Source organism: Rhincodon typus, chromosome 15 (genome assembly GCF_021869965.1).
Source record: "Rhincodon typus isolate 14 chromosome 15, sRhiTyp1.1, whole genome shotgun sequence".
Taxonomy (NCBI): Eukaryota; Metazoa; Chordata; class Chondrichthyes; order Orectolobiformes; family Rhincodontidae; genus Rhincodon; species Rhincodon typus.
In genome coordinates this window covers 55,092,177-55,109,471 of record NC_063346.1, presented here as the reverse complement: position 1 = coordinate 55,109,471, position 17,295 = coordinate 55,092,177, and the positions used below count along the sequence as shown (strand labels likewise).

The 17,295-nt window shown below is 38.9% G+C and overlaps 1 protein-coding gene across 6 annotated transcripts in view; it reads right to left on the bottom strand.

Moving 5' to 3' along the window:
* LOC109913013 (anillin-like) overlaps positions 1-17,295 on the bottom strand; it is a 58,855-nt gene that overhangs the window by 7,456 nt on the left and 34,104 nt on the right. For all 6 annotated transcript variants that reach the window (XM_048605878.1, XM_020512471.2, XM_048605879.1 and 3 more), the window contains 9 exons: positions 16,572-16,713; positions 15,711-15,846; positions 12,149-12,331; positions 8,865-8,991; positions 7,925-7,973; positions 7,771-7,824; positions 3,560-3,595; positions 3,250-3,271; positions 1,648-1,748 (listed from right to left, as the gene is read on the bottom strand). In XM_048605878.1, coding sequence (XP_048461835.1) covers positions 1,648-1,748; positions 3,250-3,271; positions 3,560-3,595; positions 7,771-7,824; positions 7,925-7,973; positions 8,865-8,991; positions 12,149-12,331; positions 15,711-15,846; positions 16,572-16,713 — 850 coding nt within the window. The remainder of the gene's footprint in view (positions 1-1,647; positions 1,749-3,249; positions 3,272-3,559; positions 3,596-7,770; positions 7,825-7,924; positions 7,974-8,864; positions 8,992-12,148; positions 12,332-15,710; positions 15,847-16,571; positions 16,714-17,295) is intronic.

Genomic DNA, 17,295 nt, shown 5'->3' with positions numbered 1-17,295 from the left:
GGAAGCAAAGGGGAGAGGTGACAGATTAGGAGAATATTACTATGCTGGAGAGAGATGTCCCAGAGGGGTCAAGAACGAAATCAATTGGGTTAAAGCCAAAGAACAAAAATGGTGCAATTACATTTCTTGATGGAGTCTTTAGATCACCAAAAAGAGTGCAGAAAGTACAGAATGATGAATTGCAAGCAACTTATAGAAGTGCAAGATTTTTTTGGGACCTTGAATTATCCAAATACAAACTGGGATAGTAGTCCAATAAGAGCAGCCGAATGATTTCCAGACCAATGATTCTAATTTATCTGGGTCACGCCCAAAGTTTGGCAGAAAAAAGGTAACTGAACAATGGACTGCATCTCACAAGGTTTGCATGTTTACACACTGTCAACATATATTTCCACAAAGGGGAAAAAGGTAAGCAAACAAATCCTGAGCTCCCTGGATAACAAGAGATAGAGGTTAAGAAAAAAAAAAGGGAACTTATGACCGATGCCAAAACCAAAACAACCAAAAAAACCAGGCTAAAATATAGACGGTTCAAAAGGAGAATTATGTAGAGAGGCAGGGGCATAGCTTAATTAATAACCAAATTAATACTCTTCACCTGTTTTTATGCTGCCAAAGTCATGGCGAAAGAGGAAAGAGGTGGCAGTTCAGATACTTAAGGGTTTTAAATTGTTAGATGGTATTGGAAAGACTGTCATATTTAAAAGCTGATAAGGCACCAGGGATATTAAAGGAAAAAGAGAGTGTAGAAAATGCACTTTTGTTCCTTGGCTCCAGCCAGTTGATTTGGTTTTTGACCCAGAGACATTGCAGTCCATTGGATGATTATTTTCCAATATTATTTAGTCTCGGGGTGTGTCAGAGGATTGGAGAATTGCAATTACAACCTAGTTGAAAAAGGCAATGTAAAGATACGTGCAGCAACTACAGGCCAGTCAAATTAACACGCTAAATTCGATTAATTTCATCCCTTCCTGGAAGTTATGATTATTTGGAAAGCCTGCATTGATTTGTTACAGCAAATCATACTCAACTACCAGAGAGAGCAAGAATTGCTGATGCTGGAGTCAGAGATAAAGTGTGGAGCTGGAGGAACACAGCAGGCCAGGCAGCATCAGAGGAATAGGAAAGCTGATGTTTTGGGTTGTGTTTGTTATTCTCAACTACCTGTTCTCTTTTGAGGAAGATCAGTCTGGAGAATACCCGAGAAGTATTCAAAATCACAAAGGGTTCAGCCAAAGTTAATAGGTAGAAAATTTTCCCATTGGTGGAAGGATCATGAACCAGAGGGCAGGCTTAGGGTAATTAGCAAGAGAAGCAGTGGCAGCAAGGAGATAAACCTTTTCACACATTGACATTTAGAAAGACACTGCCTGAGATGTGGAGGAGAGGAACGACGGAGGAACGGGAAGAGTGTGCCGGGCTATGGAGGAGAAAGCAGGGTAACTGCTCCTTCAGTTGGCCTGCATAGATTCAACATGTTAAATAGCCTACTTCTCTGCTGTAACCATTCGTTGTATGAAGGGATTAGAATTATCTTCAAGTGAAAGCTGAAGGTCACAATTAGTCAGCCACCGTATAATCACAAATTTTATAAGCAATTAGACAGACCATTGATCAATGTATTAAAATTCAAAGACTTACTTTGTCAAGTGGAAACTTGTCTTTTCCCAAGGATGCCAAGGTGATTTTGTGTGACCCAACCAACACAAATTTACTGCTGCGTACAGAACTAGGACTAGCGGCTGCAAAGCAAAGTATAAACACATCAAACATTAGTCAAACGATGTGGAACCAAGCAGGATATATGGCTACGAATCAGCCATGATCTAACTGAAAGATACGACAGACTCAAGACTGAATGCATGATCGACTCTAGTTCCTTACCTGCCCTTGACAATTCAGTGGATAAAATCACTACATGGCACTGAGTTAGAGATCAGGAAGTCACTGCTCATGATAAATTTAGACCTCAGCCAGGAGGTCAAAGAGTTTATTCTATCTTCTGTTAATGTTACAGTACCATTGCAATGTTTTGTTTTGAAAATCCTGCAGTCTTATGCCAGGACATCTACTGCAAAAGCCACAAAGTCCAAGGAAATCAGTTGCATTCATTAAGCCAAAAGACCAAAAACATTTTAAAAATATGTTTTTTAAAAAGAAAAAAAGAGGACTGAGTATATATTCATTGCAGTTAAGCATGGGAATACTAAAAGAAACTTGCTTTGCCATAAATATTCAAACAAAATCAACAAAAAAAAAAAAAAAGACCTTGGTGCACAGGACATCATTCTAAATTTTGCAGTCAGTACAAACCTTGGAAGCATTATAAATGGTGAAGAGGTTAATGCAGAACTCAAAAAGGCACAGAAGGGTTGCAGATGAAGTTCAATATGGAGAAATGTGAAGTGATTAAGTTTGGTAGGAAGAACATGGAGAAACAGTATAAAATTTAGAATACAACTATAAAGGGGGTACAAGAGAAATGTGCTTGAAGTATAGGTGCACAAAATATTGAATGAGACAGGACAGGTTGAGGAAATTTAGTAACATGCAGCATCCTAGGCTTTAATAAGGATGAAACAAAGGAGATTATGTTGAATTTATACAAGACACTAGTTCATTTGGAGTCTTGCAGTCAGTTGCCGGCACCACACTGAAGCATTTGAAGGTGTTGGACAGGATGTAGAAAAGATTCATGAGAATGAAATTCCTTATCCCTGGAACCAGTTTATGAACATAGTTTGGGACTGTTTTGCTCGAGTCTGAAAGGAGCTTTGAAATCTTGAGCTGCCTGGACAGAGAAAACATTCCCATTCAAGGATTGAGAATTAGGGAGCACAGATTTAAACTAAGTGATAAAAACAGTAGTGACACGAAAAAAACTTCCAGAGAGTGGTTAAAATTTGAATGGACTGTCCAAGTGTGGAGCAGACAAATTCAATCAAGTCATAAAGGGGATTAGACCGATTTAAAAACAAATGAGCAAGGCTACAAGAGAAAGAAGAATGGTCCCTTTCTACATTGCAATCAATGTGTGGTTCTATATTTTAAATTTGAATAGATATGTATTCGTCTATGCAAACTTTGCAAGACAATTGGGGTGCCTCTAGAGAGGTAACGGCTGCTGTGAGAAGTAGCATAAAAGTCATATTCAGCATCTGGTGATACACTATAAATTACACACCACGTTTTTCTTTAAAAACGTTCTTGATAAAAACCAAAAGGATGTTTGCATTAACTCACCAGGCGACTGTAAGCTTGATTTCTGAGAAAAAAAGGGGGGAAAAAAAAAGGCCAATGTGATCGATTTCCTTCTGGTATAAATCAAAAAGAAGTCTCAAGCTGATTTACTAGATTCCTGTGCGATCACTTACAAAACTCCTGTCAATGTATACCTAGCAATAATGGGATCTCAATCCCACTTAAATTTTGCTCTGAAATCAGCTACAAAGATTGCCAAACAGGTCCAGGAGCTATACAGTTAGGTACAATGAATAGTGCTAACCTAATGTTTGCAACATTTCAGACAATCACTTAAAAAAAATACACTTACAGTAATGGAGTTCAGCAGTTTCTTTGGAGTTATAACCTGTACAGTACAAAAGGAAGATTAATCCTGATTTGTTTTTCCACATACAAATCATTAGCAAGGATAAAAGAAAGCAGGACATGGAACAGGAGAGCGTCCTTATCACTGCAGCTGCATATTTCCATTCTGATATTGCACTTATGCACAGTAAGGCAATGCATTATTTACTCTTGTATGGTATTAATCACTTTGAATTTTATAACCACACTTATTTATTCCCTGCTAATGAGCGTAAACAGATTGTGTTGAAACCCTGTGTGCAAAGTTTGTCTTATGGTGATGGAATGGGCAAGCAGAAGAAATCTGGCACCCTGACCAAAGAACTGCATTATTGATACAAGAACAAAGGCAGGCTGGGAAGATATTGGTCAAGCCACAGAATTTTGCTAAAAGTCTGAATCCATGCGTAAACTGTGAAAGACATTTATGCAATTGTAAAATTCAGGTCTTTCTACATTTCATCATTGATACACATTGGAGGCAACTTTTTAAAGACATGGAAGGCAGCATATTTTTATTGGACATCTGGTGATGATTTTGACCAGTACAGTGATGTAATTAACAACCAATTAAATGGGTCAAAATCAGGCATGGCGGTCAGAGCAAGGTAAGGGGTATTAAGAAAAGACTAAGTAACTCACCACTGCAGATGGAATAGAACAGATTGGTCAATTGCTGCAGAAACCGAGAGAACTGTTGATGGACTGATCACCCAAAATGGACCCTAGTCCATGGATTTACTGAGCAACCAGCAGTGTCATGGAGTGTATGTACTATTGCTTAGTGGGTTAATAAAAGGTGCATCACATGGAGTGGAACAGTACTCAAGTTATATGAATAATACATGCAATCTGGGTTGGAACTTGGGGGAATGAGAAGAAGCATATGTTCCAAAAGATAAAACCAGCTGCTGATCAAAAGAATCTGATCAGCCATTGGGAGTATTATTCCAAAAGGAAAATTGCAAGTTGTAATTTAGTTAAATGCTTCTTAACAATTTATGTGCTGTGTTTTAGTTTGTCAAGGACAGTTTAGATTTGCAGGCAAGTGACAAAGGGATGGACCTTTTACATAATCAAGACAGATGGATTACAGACTAAACACTTTTTGCTTAAGAAATATTATGCTTCAAGCTTTTGTTCCTAGAATACTCAAATGTTAACTTTTCAGCAGCTTTCTGAATCAAGACTACTGTAATCTGAAGATTAATTCTACACTAGATCTGGGTTTCAAAATGAGAACTAAAGAAAGCAATACTAATTGCCTAAACAAATTCACATGCACCAAGTCACTGCATTTTGACTTTTCCCAGAGAATGTGGGGCAGAATGGGATGTTTGGTTTTTCTTGCCATTTTGAATTAGATTTCAAATGGAAATGGAATAGGGTTTTCTTTGAAAATGTTAAGTCATAAACTAGTTTAGAACATGCAGCACAATTAATTTGCAAGTCCTTACTTGCAGAAAATAATGAAATGAAAACAAACAGCAGATTATGAGGTAAAAGCAATACAGCATCCTAAACTAGCAGAGGGTTGAACAGATGACACAGATTTTTACGCTTAACCCAGATAGGCTAATGTTGCGAAATGTACAACGACTATATATCGTGATACCATCCTTTCCCCTTAAAGTGTTAACTTAGGCAGAATTACACAAAATACAGACAGGCTGGAGATGTAGTTACTTAACTGCTTTAGAGTAGTTAGCATGTTTTAGTACAATATAAAAAAGTTATAGTCATTACTAATGAACACAATGAGGTCAGTAGTAGAACTCTCACACTGCACAAGGCTGTGTACTGGAAGCTTCTAATACGCTCTTGATTGAAGCAATATAAACAACTTCAGCAGTATGGAATCTTGCTCAGGTGTAAGGGCTGCAGAATGGATGGTACAGGAAGCCATTCAAGTGGTAAGGGCTTGCGGCGGCAGTGGGGGGTAGGGTGGTGGCTTTCAAGGAAATTTAATGGCAATAAGAGGCAGTATTCTGAGGCCAAATTACATTCTTCACAGCGGTAAAAGTCTGTACTGCTCTCGGATGAACGTGTTGTACTCAAAACGTGCAGAGTATATGAATTAATGCGAAGTCTAGAGATTTATTTTTGTAGCAGATGGTGATAGACCTACTGGGGAACAGGCAATTCTGAGTCTTGATTCAGGAGAAAGATGAAGAAACCCCTAGGGGCCAGTACCATAATATGATAAACTGCAGGGTGAATTCAGAGAGGGAGAAGCTTGAATCAGATGCGATGGTATTACAATGGAGTAAACGTAACTACAAAGGCATGAGGGGGGAACTAGCATGGAAGACGGGTGGAGCAGCAGTGGCAGGGGGTTCTAGGGGTAATTCAGGCGGCACAGCAAAAATTCATTCCAAGGTAAAAGAAATATGCTAATGGAAAGATAAGTCAACCATGGCTGACAAGGTGTGGAGGTGCTAGTGTTGGACAAGGGTGGACAAAGTCAGAAGTCACACGACAACAGGTTATAGTCCAACAGGTTTATTTGAACTCAAGCTTTCAAAGTACTGCTCCTTTGTGTCAGGTGAAGTGATGAAGGAGCAGCACTTCAGAAGCTTGTGATTTCAAATAAGCCTGTTGGACGGCGACAAGGGAAGTCATGGACAGGATAAAAACTAAAGAAAAAGTATACAGTGTTGAATTTTACTGGGAAACCTTTAAAAACCAGCACAGGGCAATTTAAAAAAAAAAGTGAAATGTAGGATAAACTAGTCAGACTGCAAGAGTTGATTTTTAAAAAGACACAAGAATGATAAGAGAGAGAGGGGCAAAAATGGACATTGGACCGCTGGAAAATAATACTGCAGTAGTAGTAATAATTGGGAACAAAGACATTGTGGACGAGCTGAATAGGTACATTGCGTCAGTCTTCATGATAGAAGACAGCAGTAGCATACCAGAACGTAGCAAGAGTCAGAGGGCAAGGGTGAATGTAGTGGCCATCACGGAGGGAAAGGAGCTAAGGAAGGTGAAAGGTCTGAAAAAGGTGAAAAAAACTACACCTCAGGATTCTGAAAGAGATAGCGGAGGGGATTGTGGAGTAATTGATGGTAATCTTTCAGGAATCACTGGAGTCCGGGCAGGTCCTAAAGCACTGGAAAATGACTAATGTAACACACTTTTTAAGACAGGAAATTATAAGCCAGTTAGTCTGATCTCGATCAGTGGTAATATTTGTGAGTCCATTATTAAGCATGAGATTGAAGAGTATTCAAAAGTGCGTGGTAAAATAGGGCTGAGTCAGCACAACTTTGTCAAGGAGCGGTCACACCTGACAAAGCCTGTTAGAATTCTTTGACAAGGTAACAAACAAGTTAGACAAACAAGAGCCAGTGGACGTGGCCTATTGGATTTCCAAGAGGCCTTTGGAATGGTGCCTCACAGGAGGCTGCTAAATAAGACAAGGTAAAGCCTTTGGAGTTAGGGGCAAGGTACTGACTTAGAGGATTGGCTGACTGGCAGTAGGGATAAGGAGGGTCTTTTTCAGGACAGCAGCCAGTGACTAACAGAGTTTTGAAGGGGTCAGTGTTAGGACCAGTGTTACTATTAACGATACGGATGAAGAAACGAAGGGCACTGTAAGTTTGTTTATTCCTTTACAGGATGTGGGTACGTGGGTCTGGAGTTACACATAGGCCAGACTAGGGGAGGACGGCAGTTTCCTTCCATAAAGGACATTAGTAAACCAAGTGAGCTTTCTCCCAATGATTGACTATGGTTTCATGGTCATTATTAGATTCCTAATTCTAGATCTTTATTGAATTCAACTTCACCTGCCATGGTGGGATTCAAACTCAGGTGCCCACAATGTTACTTGGATCTCTGGAATAATAGCTCAGTGTAATACCACTAGCCCATCGCCTCCCCCTGATGACACAAAGATAGGTGGAGGAACAGGAAATGTTGAGGGGCAGGAAACCTACAGAATGATTTGGACAGGCGAGGAGACAGGGCAAAGAAGTGGCAGATGGAATACTAGACTTCAGTGATTAGAACGTGCACCTTTCAGCCTCAGACTTGAATTTGCTGATCCAACAGTGGTTGTCTGAGACAAAAATCGAGCATAAAATATTGTAGAGGAAAATCAAATGCACAGTTTATAAGTTAGCAGATCAGATTACATGCTTTAAAAAAAAAAGCACATCACAAAATCACCTTAGATCGCGACACTCTCCGCTTCTCAGACGTGGCTACATTTGTCACCTGAGCCTGCATGAAGACAAAAAAAAAAGTGATTCAAAAAGGTCTGTAATGTGAAAAAGGAATGGTTTTAAAAACAAAGCAAGAAGTTGAAGATAGGTTTGCTTACCAGGCTGTACACTTCCACATCAATTTCAAATTTGTAATGAATATCACGCCTAGAAGGTGTGACAGCAACATCAGTTACATTTTGTGATTCAGCAGATTTTATTTTGCCTAGTATATTACTACTTGTGGTTTCCGGGCAAACAGATGAAATGCACAGGCACAGAGTGTCACTAACGTGATACAAGGAATCTTCAGGCATTTATTTCGCTCACTCTCTCGACAGATAAAGCAGGATAATACGTCAAATGGATTCTGGGCTTCATACCAAAGAGATTATAAAAAGGAAATTTCAATTTGTAGAGGACATTTGATGTGTCATAGTTGATATACTATGCATAATGTTGTATAGCCTATTGTAGGAAATATATTAAAGCTCTGGAAAGGATACAGCAAAACCGTTACAAAAATTAAAAATCTAACAGGGTATATTTGTGAAGCATTGAAAATATTTACCTACTCCCACCTCCCATAGTTTCAGGAAAGAACTAACAAAAGTTTGAAATGAAAAATTGCGATGGTGAATAAATATCTATTTTGATAGGTCAGTCTGTTACCATTGGGATATACTCATTAGAAAAATAGTGAGATGTGAAAAGAAGCCTGTTCTTAGAGGGTTTCTCGGATAATTGTTTTCTAGATGTAGCAATTTAGGTAGAGACTTCAAACAAAATTGGATAATTTTTTTTTTTTTTTTTTACAAAGGAAAGTTAGTTTAAACTAAAGTTCAGAACAGAGCTCCAGTTAAAGTGACATGACAGCCTTGATGTGTTGAACACCCCCTTTCTGTGCTGAAATTGCACCGAACCACTCATTTCTGGTATCTTGCTCAAATGGCTACATTTATTTAAAAATTTAATAGTTTAACAAATGTAATTAATTGATATTTTTCTAAATTTTGATGTTATGAGGCATTGTTTAAGAAATAAGAAATGGTAACTCACAGTGTGATTACGGTTGGGAAAGTAACGGTATCACCATGCTGAGCATCTTCTGCTGTTGCTAGTGGAGTCGTCACAATGTTATGTGGACCATAGTGGATCATCAGTAAGAAATAGTGACTTGGTTTTCCTGAAGAACACCAAGAAAAGTCAAGTGAAGAAAGAGTCATCTGACACAAAGTTCCTGGTATTTTCAGCTCTGCATCCACCTGCTTGAACATTCCAGTGCAATTCTCACTCAAATAATAGTTTGTATTCCAGATATTATTTGCACGAACAAGCTCTTTCTGGTATTTTCTTTCAGTACTTAACAAATTCAAGGACATCAGTGGTTGAATTTGGAACTCCCCCCACCACCCTGCCAAGTTCAGGTATACTGTATTAATATCCCTCGTGCAGACCTATCAGAGTATAACTGAAATAACAAGGTGTAGAGCTGGATGAACACAGCAGGCCGAGGAGCAGGAAAGCTGACGTTTCAGGCCTAGACCAGAGTATAACTGAACTTGGCTTCAATCCAAAGACTACATCCTACTGCAGAATCCTGTGACTGTGTGGGAGATTGTCAACTAGTGTTTAATTATAGGAAATCTATTTTGTGGTTTATTAGAGTCTTGGCCTTAAAAATTAAGTCTAACCCACTGTTCTCCAGTTTAAAAAACATTTTATCTGATACTATTAGCCAAGGTCTTCTTATCCTGTCTTATTTCAAGATACAATTAAAGTATTTTGTGTACCTTGCAGAAGGGTTGTATTTAAACCAAAGCGTTGCAATAGGGGGCGGTAGCTGATAAGCAAACTAAACACTAACATTCATAAAATATTACCCGATTGCAACAAATACCAGTGTATTAGCTTTAGTGCATTAAAGGCATCTTACAAGTGTTCTGGTGGTAGCAGGATACCAAGTTAATGAAATCAAGATGATCAGACCTATTGACTAAGATTTGAAAGAACTGAAGTGTATTTTACAGTGTTGAGATCAAAGCAGCTGCTAAAAGTTAGGATTGATACTAATTGGCACAATTATAATTCCAGTTCCACTCAATTTATATCATGTTGATATTTTCACATCACAGCTCCTCTCTTTGTATAATTCCACATTTTATTCAACTAACCTACAATTACTGGGGGAACCTCACTTGGTTCCAAGGATTTATTTCCATTCCTGTACTAAGCATCAAGTTTGATACTACACCAGAATCTACTGGCTAACAGAGAATCACCACAATCACAAAAAAAGTCCATGTAGCCCATCAGAAGTTACTGCCCTATGACAAAAATCAACAAATACATGATATTTGATGTTTAGTCACAAATGCATATACTGAGTGAGATTTAAGCATTAGGTCTGGAGCCCAGTCTTCATAACCGTCCTCTTAAAAATGGTTGTTACAAAATTACTTTGGGTAATGACAGCCTAGAATTGGTGCTATGAATTTCTTTTTTTTTTTAAAAAACAAACAAGTGCCCAAGGTGAAATTACAACAAGTTTATGAGAGAGATAAACTGGTCATAACTAGCTACCACAAATTCAAAAGTGGTGAACATGTTTGATTAATTTCAGATTTCTTTAAGGTAACACACGACATGGAAGATTGGGGAAAAATGCAGCGTTTATCATGGAGACAAGTTTAGGATACTGAAGCTTCCAATCTGGTGCAAAACAAAACATTCACTGAAATGTCACTTGGGAAGAAACAATACAGGAAAAAAAAAGGGACACTGCCACCCACAACCAATCCCCACCATTATAATGTATTATGAGATGTTAGAAATATGTTTAAAAATTAGAAAGGATTAGGACATAGAAAGAAGGGATGGAAGCAAAGAATAGCCACCGATTGAAGAAGTGTCTAAGATGAGAAGCCATCGATACAAAATTGAAATTAAGTATTTCAAAAACAAGAAAAACTTCCTCAGATTAGAGACATTGTGGAATTTATTTCCAGGTTTTGTGGTTAAGGCAGAAACAAACAAACATTCAAGATAGGCTGAATTGGAGGAGGTAGTAAAGGCACAAAAGATAGAGATAAAAAGATGACGAGGAGTAGAGTAAATATTGTTCGATCATCTTGTTCTCATGGAGGGCAAGTAGAAATTGCAGTAAAGAGCATATTTCCTGCATTACAATTTCTATGCTCTACTTTTAAATTAGGATTAGCCTATGCTTGTTGAAATAAAATTTAATAGCTTTAGATGTTTGGTTGCATATTTCTTAATACAAGCAGAAATTTACAGGGTATGCATCACACTGACAGCAAGATTGGCTGTTGACAGTTTAGAGGTATACTGGAAAAATATTTCTGTAAGGTCATTTTTGCATTTTAGTAATTTTAGTATTGCAGTGTGTTTTTTCTCAGTTTAAGTTTTATTTCACTTGAATTTTAATCTGTGATTATAGGTCTGCTTTTACAGGTCAAGATGATTCAGAAAAACTCTGATATGGTAGGAAAAATAAAGTTTTAAAAACAGCACACATTGAGATAGCCAATTAACGAAAGTGAAGTTACTTTGCAAAAGGATGGGCGTTCCATAGTTTAAGGTAAGAAAAGGGGAATGTTCCGAGTTTAAGCCCGAGACAGCATTTGCTCTAGCCTTTCTAAAAATTAACCTTATTATTTCTGGATGCATTCTTTGGATCACTCATTCACTGGAGCTACAGAAAATGGTTTAAAAGTTGACACAAAATATTAAAAGTTAAAAATACACCCAACTTTGCTTCCAGTCACAAGTACAACTTGCTTCAGTTTAGAGCTTAACTCTGTAAAGACTAAGTGGTTACTGTTGTCAAGGGGCAGTAATTTGGTTATTGAAAACAGGTATTGGTACAAACTAAGGTGCTTCTCAACAATCTTCATTTTGTGCAGCAATTATGCATGGAAATAAGTGCTTTACCTCTGGAGACAAAGCTGGATTACAAAAACAAATTTAATCACAACATTTGACCTGCACAGTACTTGAGAATAGTAAACAAGCTAAGGATGTTTATTCAAGAATTATTATACAAATTGTTGTCACTTGCTAACAAGTATAATTGTCCACCTAGGAAATTCCACATCACTGGTTACAGGTTCTGTGGGTCCTTGCATGACTGAAGAGTCCAATCCTACAGCTGTATCTCTGACCACACACAACAAATATTTAAACAGCAGGGGAGATCTGCACCACAACCACTCTAGCTGTTGAGCAACAAAACTCTTGTTTCATACATAACTAAATTGCCAGTATAAAGAAATTAGCAACATCTTCTTCATACCAGTAATTTGCCCACTGTGTTTCCTTACCTTGTTTATGTAAGGCTGAACATACAAATTCAGCTTTCAAAGGAAGGCGGAGTTCAGAGATAGAGATGGTGCCTCGACATGGCTCAAGCTCCTTTGTCAACTTTGTTGCCCCACCCAGGGATACAGCATCGCCCTCTACTTTCAGTCTGTTCAGCTCAGTCAGCAAAGCAGTACGTTTCTCAGCTTTAAAAATGGAAAGGACAAAAATTTGATGACAGTGCAATACAATGTGAATTTCCACTTAACATTCTATCAATTTCATTTGTCATTACAAGTTCAACCACATTAGATATCATTAACAGCAACTTTCATTTATTTAAAATCTTTAACAAAGTAAAATTACTCAAGGTGCTTCGCGTAATCACTTTCAAATAAAATTGAATGGGAGATTCACAGGTGATATGGGGAGAGAAACTTGGTTACGAGAAGCACGCTGCCTCCCACTGTTCCCGACGCCACACTCCCTGCAAGAATTCCATTCCAGTTTCTCTGTTCTGATGATGCTACCTTCCATTGGAAGGCCTCTGACATCCTTTTTCCCCTCAAATAAGGATTTTCCCACACCATAGTTGACAGAACCCTCAATTATATCCTACTCAATCCCTTGCAATTTAGCCTTCTCCCTTTTGGTCCCTCCCAGAAAAATGACAGTATTCCCTCGTCCTTATTTTCCACCGTCCCCTCACGTTTACACTCAAAGGATCATCTTCTGCCATCTCCAGCAGGTTAACTCCACAGAACACAAATTCTCCTCACATCAGCATTTCGCAAGGCCCATTCTTTCCAAGACACACTGGTCCACTCTTCCTCACTCTCCCATGGCACCTTCTGAGAATGCATAGGTTGGTGCAACATTTAGCCATTCAATTCCTCCCTCATCATCTATGGCCACAAACTCAACTTCTAGGTGAAGCAGCATTTTACTTGTACTTCTTTTAATATAGTCCAATGTATTCCTGGCTCAATATGGCCACCTTTACATTTGCAGAACACCTCCACTCTGTCCATAGGAATGATCCTGACCTTCCATTTGTTTGCCATTTCAATAAACCACCTTGCTCCCATGCTAATATTTTTGCCCTTGGCCTCTACAGTGTTCTGATGAAGCTCATTGCAAGTTGAAGAAACTCTTGTTTTCTGCCTAGGCACTTTACAGCCTCTTGGACCCAATGTAGAGTTCCACAACTTCAGATTATGACTTCTGCACTCCATTATTTTTACAATTTCTATCCTTCTGCTTTGCCCTCAGCAGAGCAGACCCTTTTATCTCCCCCTCACAACTAATATTTACACCCATTTTACATATCTACCATTCCTTTACCAGTGCCTTTGTATTTTGCTCAAGGCATTAATCTGTTGCTTGCTCCTACTCGCTCTCTGTCTACAGCATAAGAAGTAGAATTCCCAGCTTTTAAAAAAATTCACAGGATGAGGGCATTGTTGGCTAGATGAGCATTTATCATCCATTCCTAATTGCCCAGCAGGCAGCTAAGAGTCAACCACATTGCTGTGGGCCTGGAGTCAGGTAAGGCAAGGCAAGGCCAGGCTAAGCGAAGCAAGGATGGCAGTTTCCTTCCATAAAGGACATTAGTGAACAAGATGGTTATTTTTCTGGCAACTTGACAATGAATTTGTGGCCATCTTTGGACTCTTAATTCCAGATGTGCATTGTAAATCCTGTCACAATTCTGGGTTTCAGAACATTACCTGGGTCTCTGGATTTATAGTCCAGTAATAATACCAGTAGGCCATTGCCTCCCCAAAAGGGGTGGCATGGTGGCTTAGTGGTTAGCACTGCTGCCTCACAGCGCCAGGGACCTGGGTCTGATTCCACCCTTGGGCGACTGTGTGTGAAGTTTCACATGCTCCACGTGTCTGTGTGGGTTTCCTCCCACAGGCCAAAGATGTGTAGGCTAGGTGGATTGGCCGTGCTAAATTGCCCAAAGTGTTCAGGGATGCGTAAATTAGCTGGGTTATAGGGTGATGGGTCTGGGTGGGATGCTCCAAGAGTTGGTGTGGACTTATTGGGCCAAAAGGGCCTGTTTCCACACTGTAGGATTTCATAGATCATGGAATCCCTTTCAAGTCCAAAGATGATTCGTACCAGTCTTGGAACGTTAACTCTGCTTCTCTTCAGATACTGCCAGATCTGCTGGCTTCCTCCAGCACTTTTAATTCAGATTTATAGCAACTGCAGAATTTCCCTTCTATATTAGCTTGGAAAGGTTTTAAGGAGAGTCTTAAACAGAGGAAAGATAGAGCCAAAAAGATGCTTTGGGAGGAATTTTCAGAGCTTAGGGCCTTGGTAAATGTGCCTTTAGCTTCCCACGTTTAAACAATTAAAACAAAATGCGCAAGGCCAGAATTAGAAGAGCACAGATAGCACAGGCCTGTAAACGGAAAGGAGGCAAGGTTGTCGAAGGATTTGAAAAGGATTCTAAAATGATACTTGTACTTGGTGCACTAATTTTCAAAGGTATTTTAAAGGGTTAAAGTATTATTTTTGAAGAGCACAGACAGCATGCCAGGAACATCCATAAATCCTGTTTGTCAACTTGGTGAAACCACAAAACTGTTTGCATACCAAATTACAACAACAGCACGTTAAACAGATGAGCAACCCCACAACCAAACAGACTAGGATCAAAACAAAAATGCTGGAGAAATTCAGAGGATATCAAAATGCTGCAGTTCTGCCATATCCACTTGTGAACAATGGCAGACAATTAAACACCAAGCAGTGGTGATTCCACAAATAAGAGGATCCTCAACTATGGGGAACCCCAGCTAAAGATGAGGTTGAAGCACTTGCAAAAATCTTCAGCCAGAAGTGCCAAGCAGATGATCCATCTCAGCCTCTCCAGCATTCCCCACTATCACAGATGCCAGCCTTTAATGAAGTCAGTTGACCCCGCATAATAATCAAGAAATGGGTGAAGGCACTGGATACTGCAAAGGCCAAGTGCCCTAATCACATTTCAAACAATAGTGCTGAAGATACGTGCATCTCATTTCGGCTGCTCAGACAGTACCTTTCAAACCTCAACCACTTAGAATGGCAAGAGCAGCAGATACATGGAAACACTACCACCACGTATCATTTCCTTCCACCTCTGTCCCCCAAAGTTACATACCCTGACTCGGAACTGCACTACCATTCGTTCATTGAAATGGGATCAAAATCTTGGAACTCCCTAACAGCACTGTGGGCATATCCACGCCATTAACTATAGTATTTCGCTATCACCTTGTCAAGGGCAATTAAAGATAGGCAACAAATACACCTTGCCAGCAACACCCACATTTAATGCAACTCAAATTGGTAGCTGATACATTGAGGTAACCAATTCAAAAAACCCTCAGTCACCAAAGCAAGAGTTTGCATCAAAATGGGAATCGCCGTTTCAATTTCAGTCATGATCAGGTAGAAACTCGTTACTGCGGGGCATTAAAACATCACAAGTTATTCCGCCATTGGTCTATTTCAAACTATGGTGCAGTTTTACCTTCCTATAATCACACTTTGCTAGTTTTGGTTCTCTGCTATTCCCTTATTACTCACAAGCAATAAGTAAATGACGCTCTGCTTCTGCTTCCTCTCGTGAGCCTTTACCATGCTCTTCATCCGTACAGCAGTTTAGTGCCTGGCTGGCCTGATGCATGATGCTGTTCAACTTGATAATCTCATCATTAAGTATCTGGAAGAAAGTATAAATTTTGCATGTTGTTTTGCGCAGATGGTTTCATGACCACAACTTTGTTATTTTTAGAAACATGCAGGACTTGCACTTTAATTGGCTTCCTGTAATTTTTTTTAAATGGACAAACACAGCTTCAGGTACATGAGAATTCTAAACCTGATGCCAATCAGCTCTCTAGCCTTGAAAGGAGAGATTTAACAAAGCAGCTTCATTACTTTATGCAGTGAACTGCTCTGAAGACATTTAAAAATAATTTTTCCTTTTCCAATTTCTGTCCCCCTTTCTGTAATCAATTTGATTTATTATTATATTTCTTTTCCCATTACTATTTATTTCTCAGACTGAATCACACTGGTTAAGGACATTCACTGCTGGTCCTGTTGATCAGGGTTCCAGATGCCTCATTGCCCTTGCACTTGTATCAAATTATAGCTAAAGGTGGCGGTAAAGTCTAGTTATCAGTGCTCCAACAGGATGCAGCCCAACGTCTCACCACCTAAATGCCTTATTTAGGGCAGTGATAATGCTTACCAATATTCAAAATTTTAGAAAAGGATTTTCTCAGTTTCCAATATTTTACCTATGACATTCCTTTGTGAATCAAAGTAAAACCTGAAAATGTTTCCAAAAATAAGTCAACAATAAAAAAAGTACCTTTTACAAATTTTACTACATTGGTCAAAACCCCAGTAAATAGTTTTAAATAATAGCTTGCTCCACACCTTTATTTTCTCTTTTGTGGTCACCTGCTGTGTCACCAGCCGAGAACCTTCTGCTGATTTTTGGGTAACAGCTTTGTTGGTGCCTTCATTTTTCTTTTCTCGCAGCCGAGCACTACGCCGTTGAGTTCTATACAAATCAATACTGAAGACAGAAAAAGGGAACATCCACTCAGGTTTGGACAGTTTTAGTGCTTTGATACATGCACACAAAGCACAAATATATTTATACATGATTTTTTTAAAAAGGAGTGATATATTGGTAACTTTGAATAAGGCACCCTGTACCAATGACATGAACCCCAAAATAGTGAGAGGGAAATCAAGGGAAGCGAGGGCTGTAACTAGAATTTTTCAAGTGGATGTATGCATGGAAGCTGTGCCAGCAATGGAAGGGTTCCTAATGCAATGCTTCTGTTCAAAAAAAAAAAAAAAAAAAAAAAAAAAAAGACAGAAGGTAAGTAACTGCAGATGAGACAGCTTAACATCAGGTGAGCTGCCAGGGACAAGACGAAACCAAAATCAATTATTCTATTAAAGCTATGGTTAAAAGAGCTCCAGCATAGTTTAAAAATTAGGTTACTTTAAGAGTATTCAAGTAAAACAACAGTAAATTGACAAATGCCGAGGATGCACCGGTAATTTTCAAAAAATATATCAAAGTGCTGTTAAGGAGACTTGCTGCTAATTAAGTAAAGTGTATTAAAATGATTACATAAGAATCAGA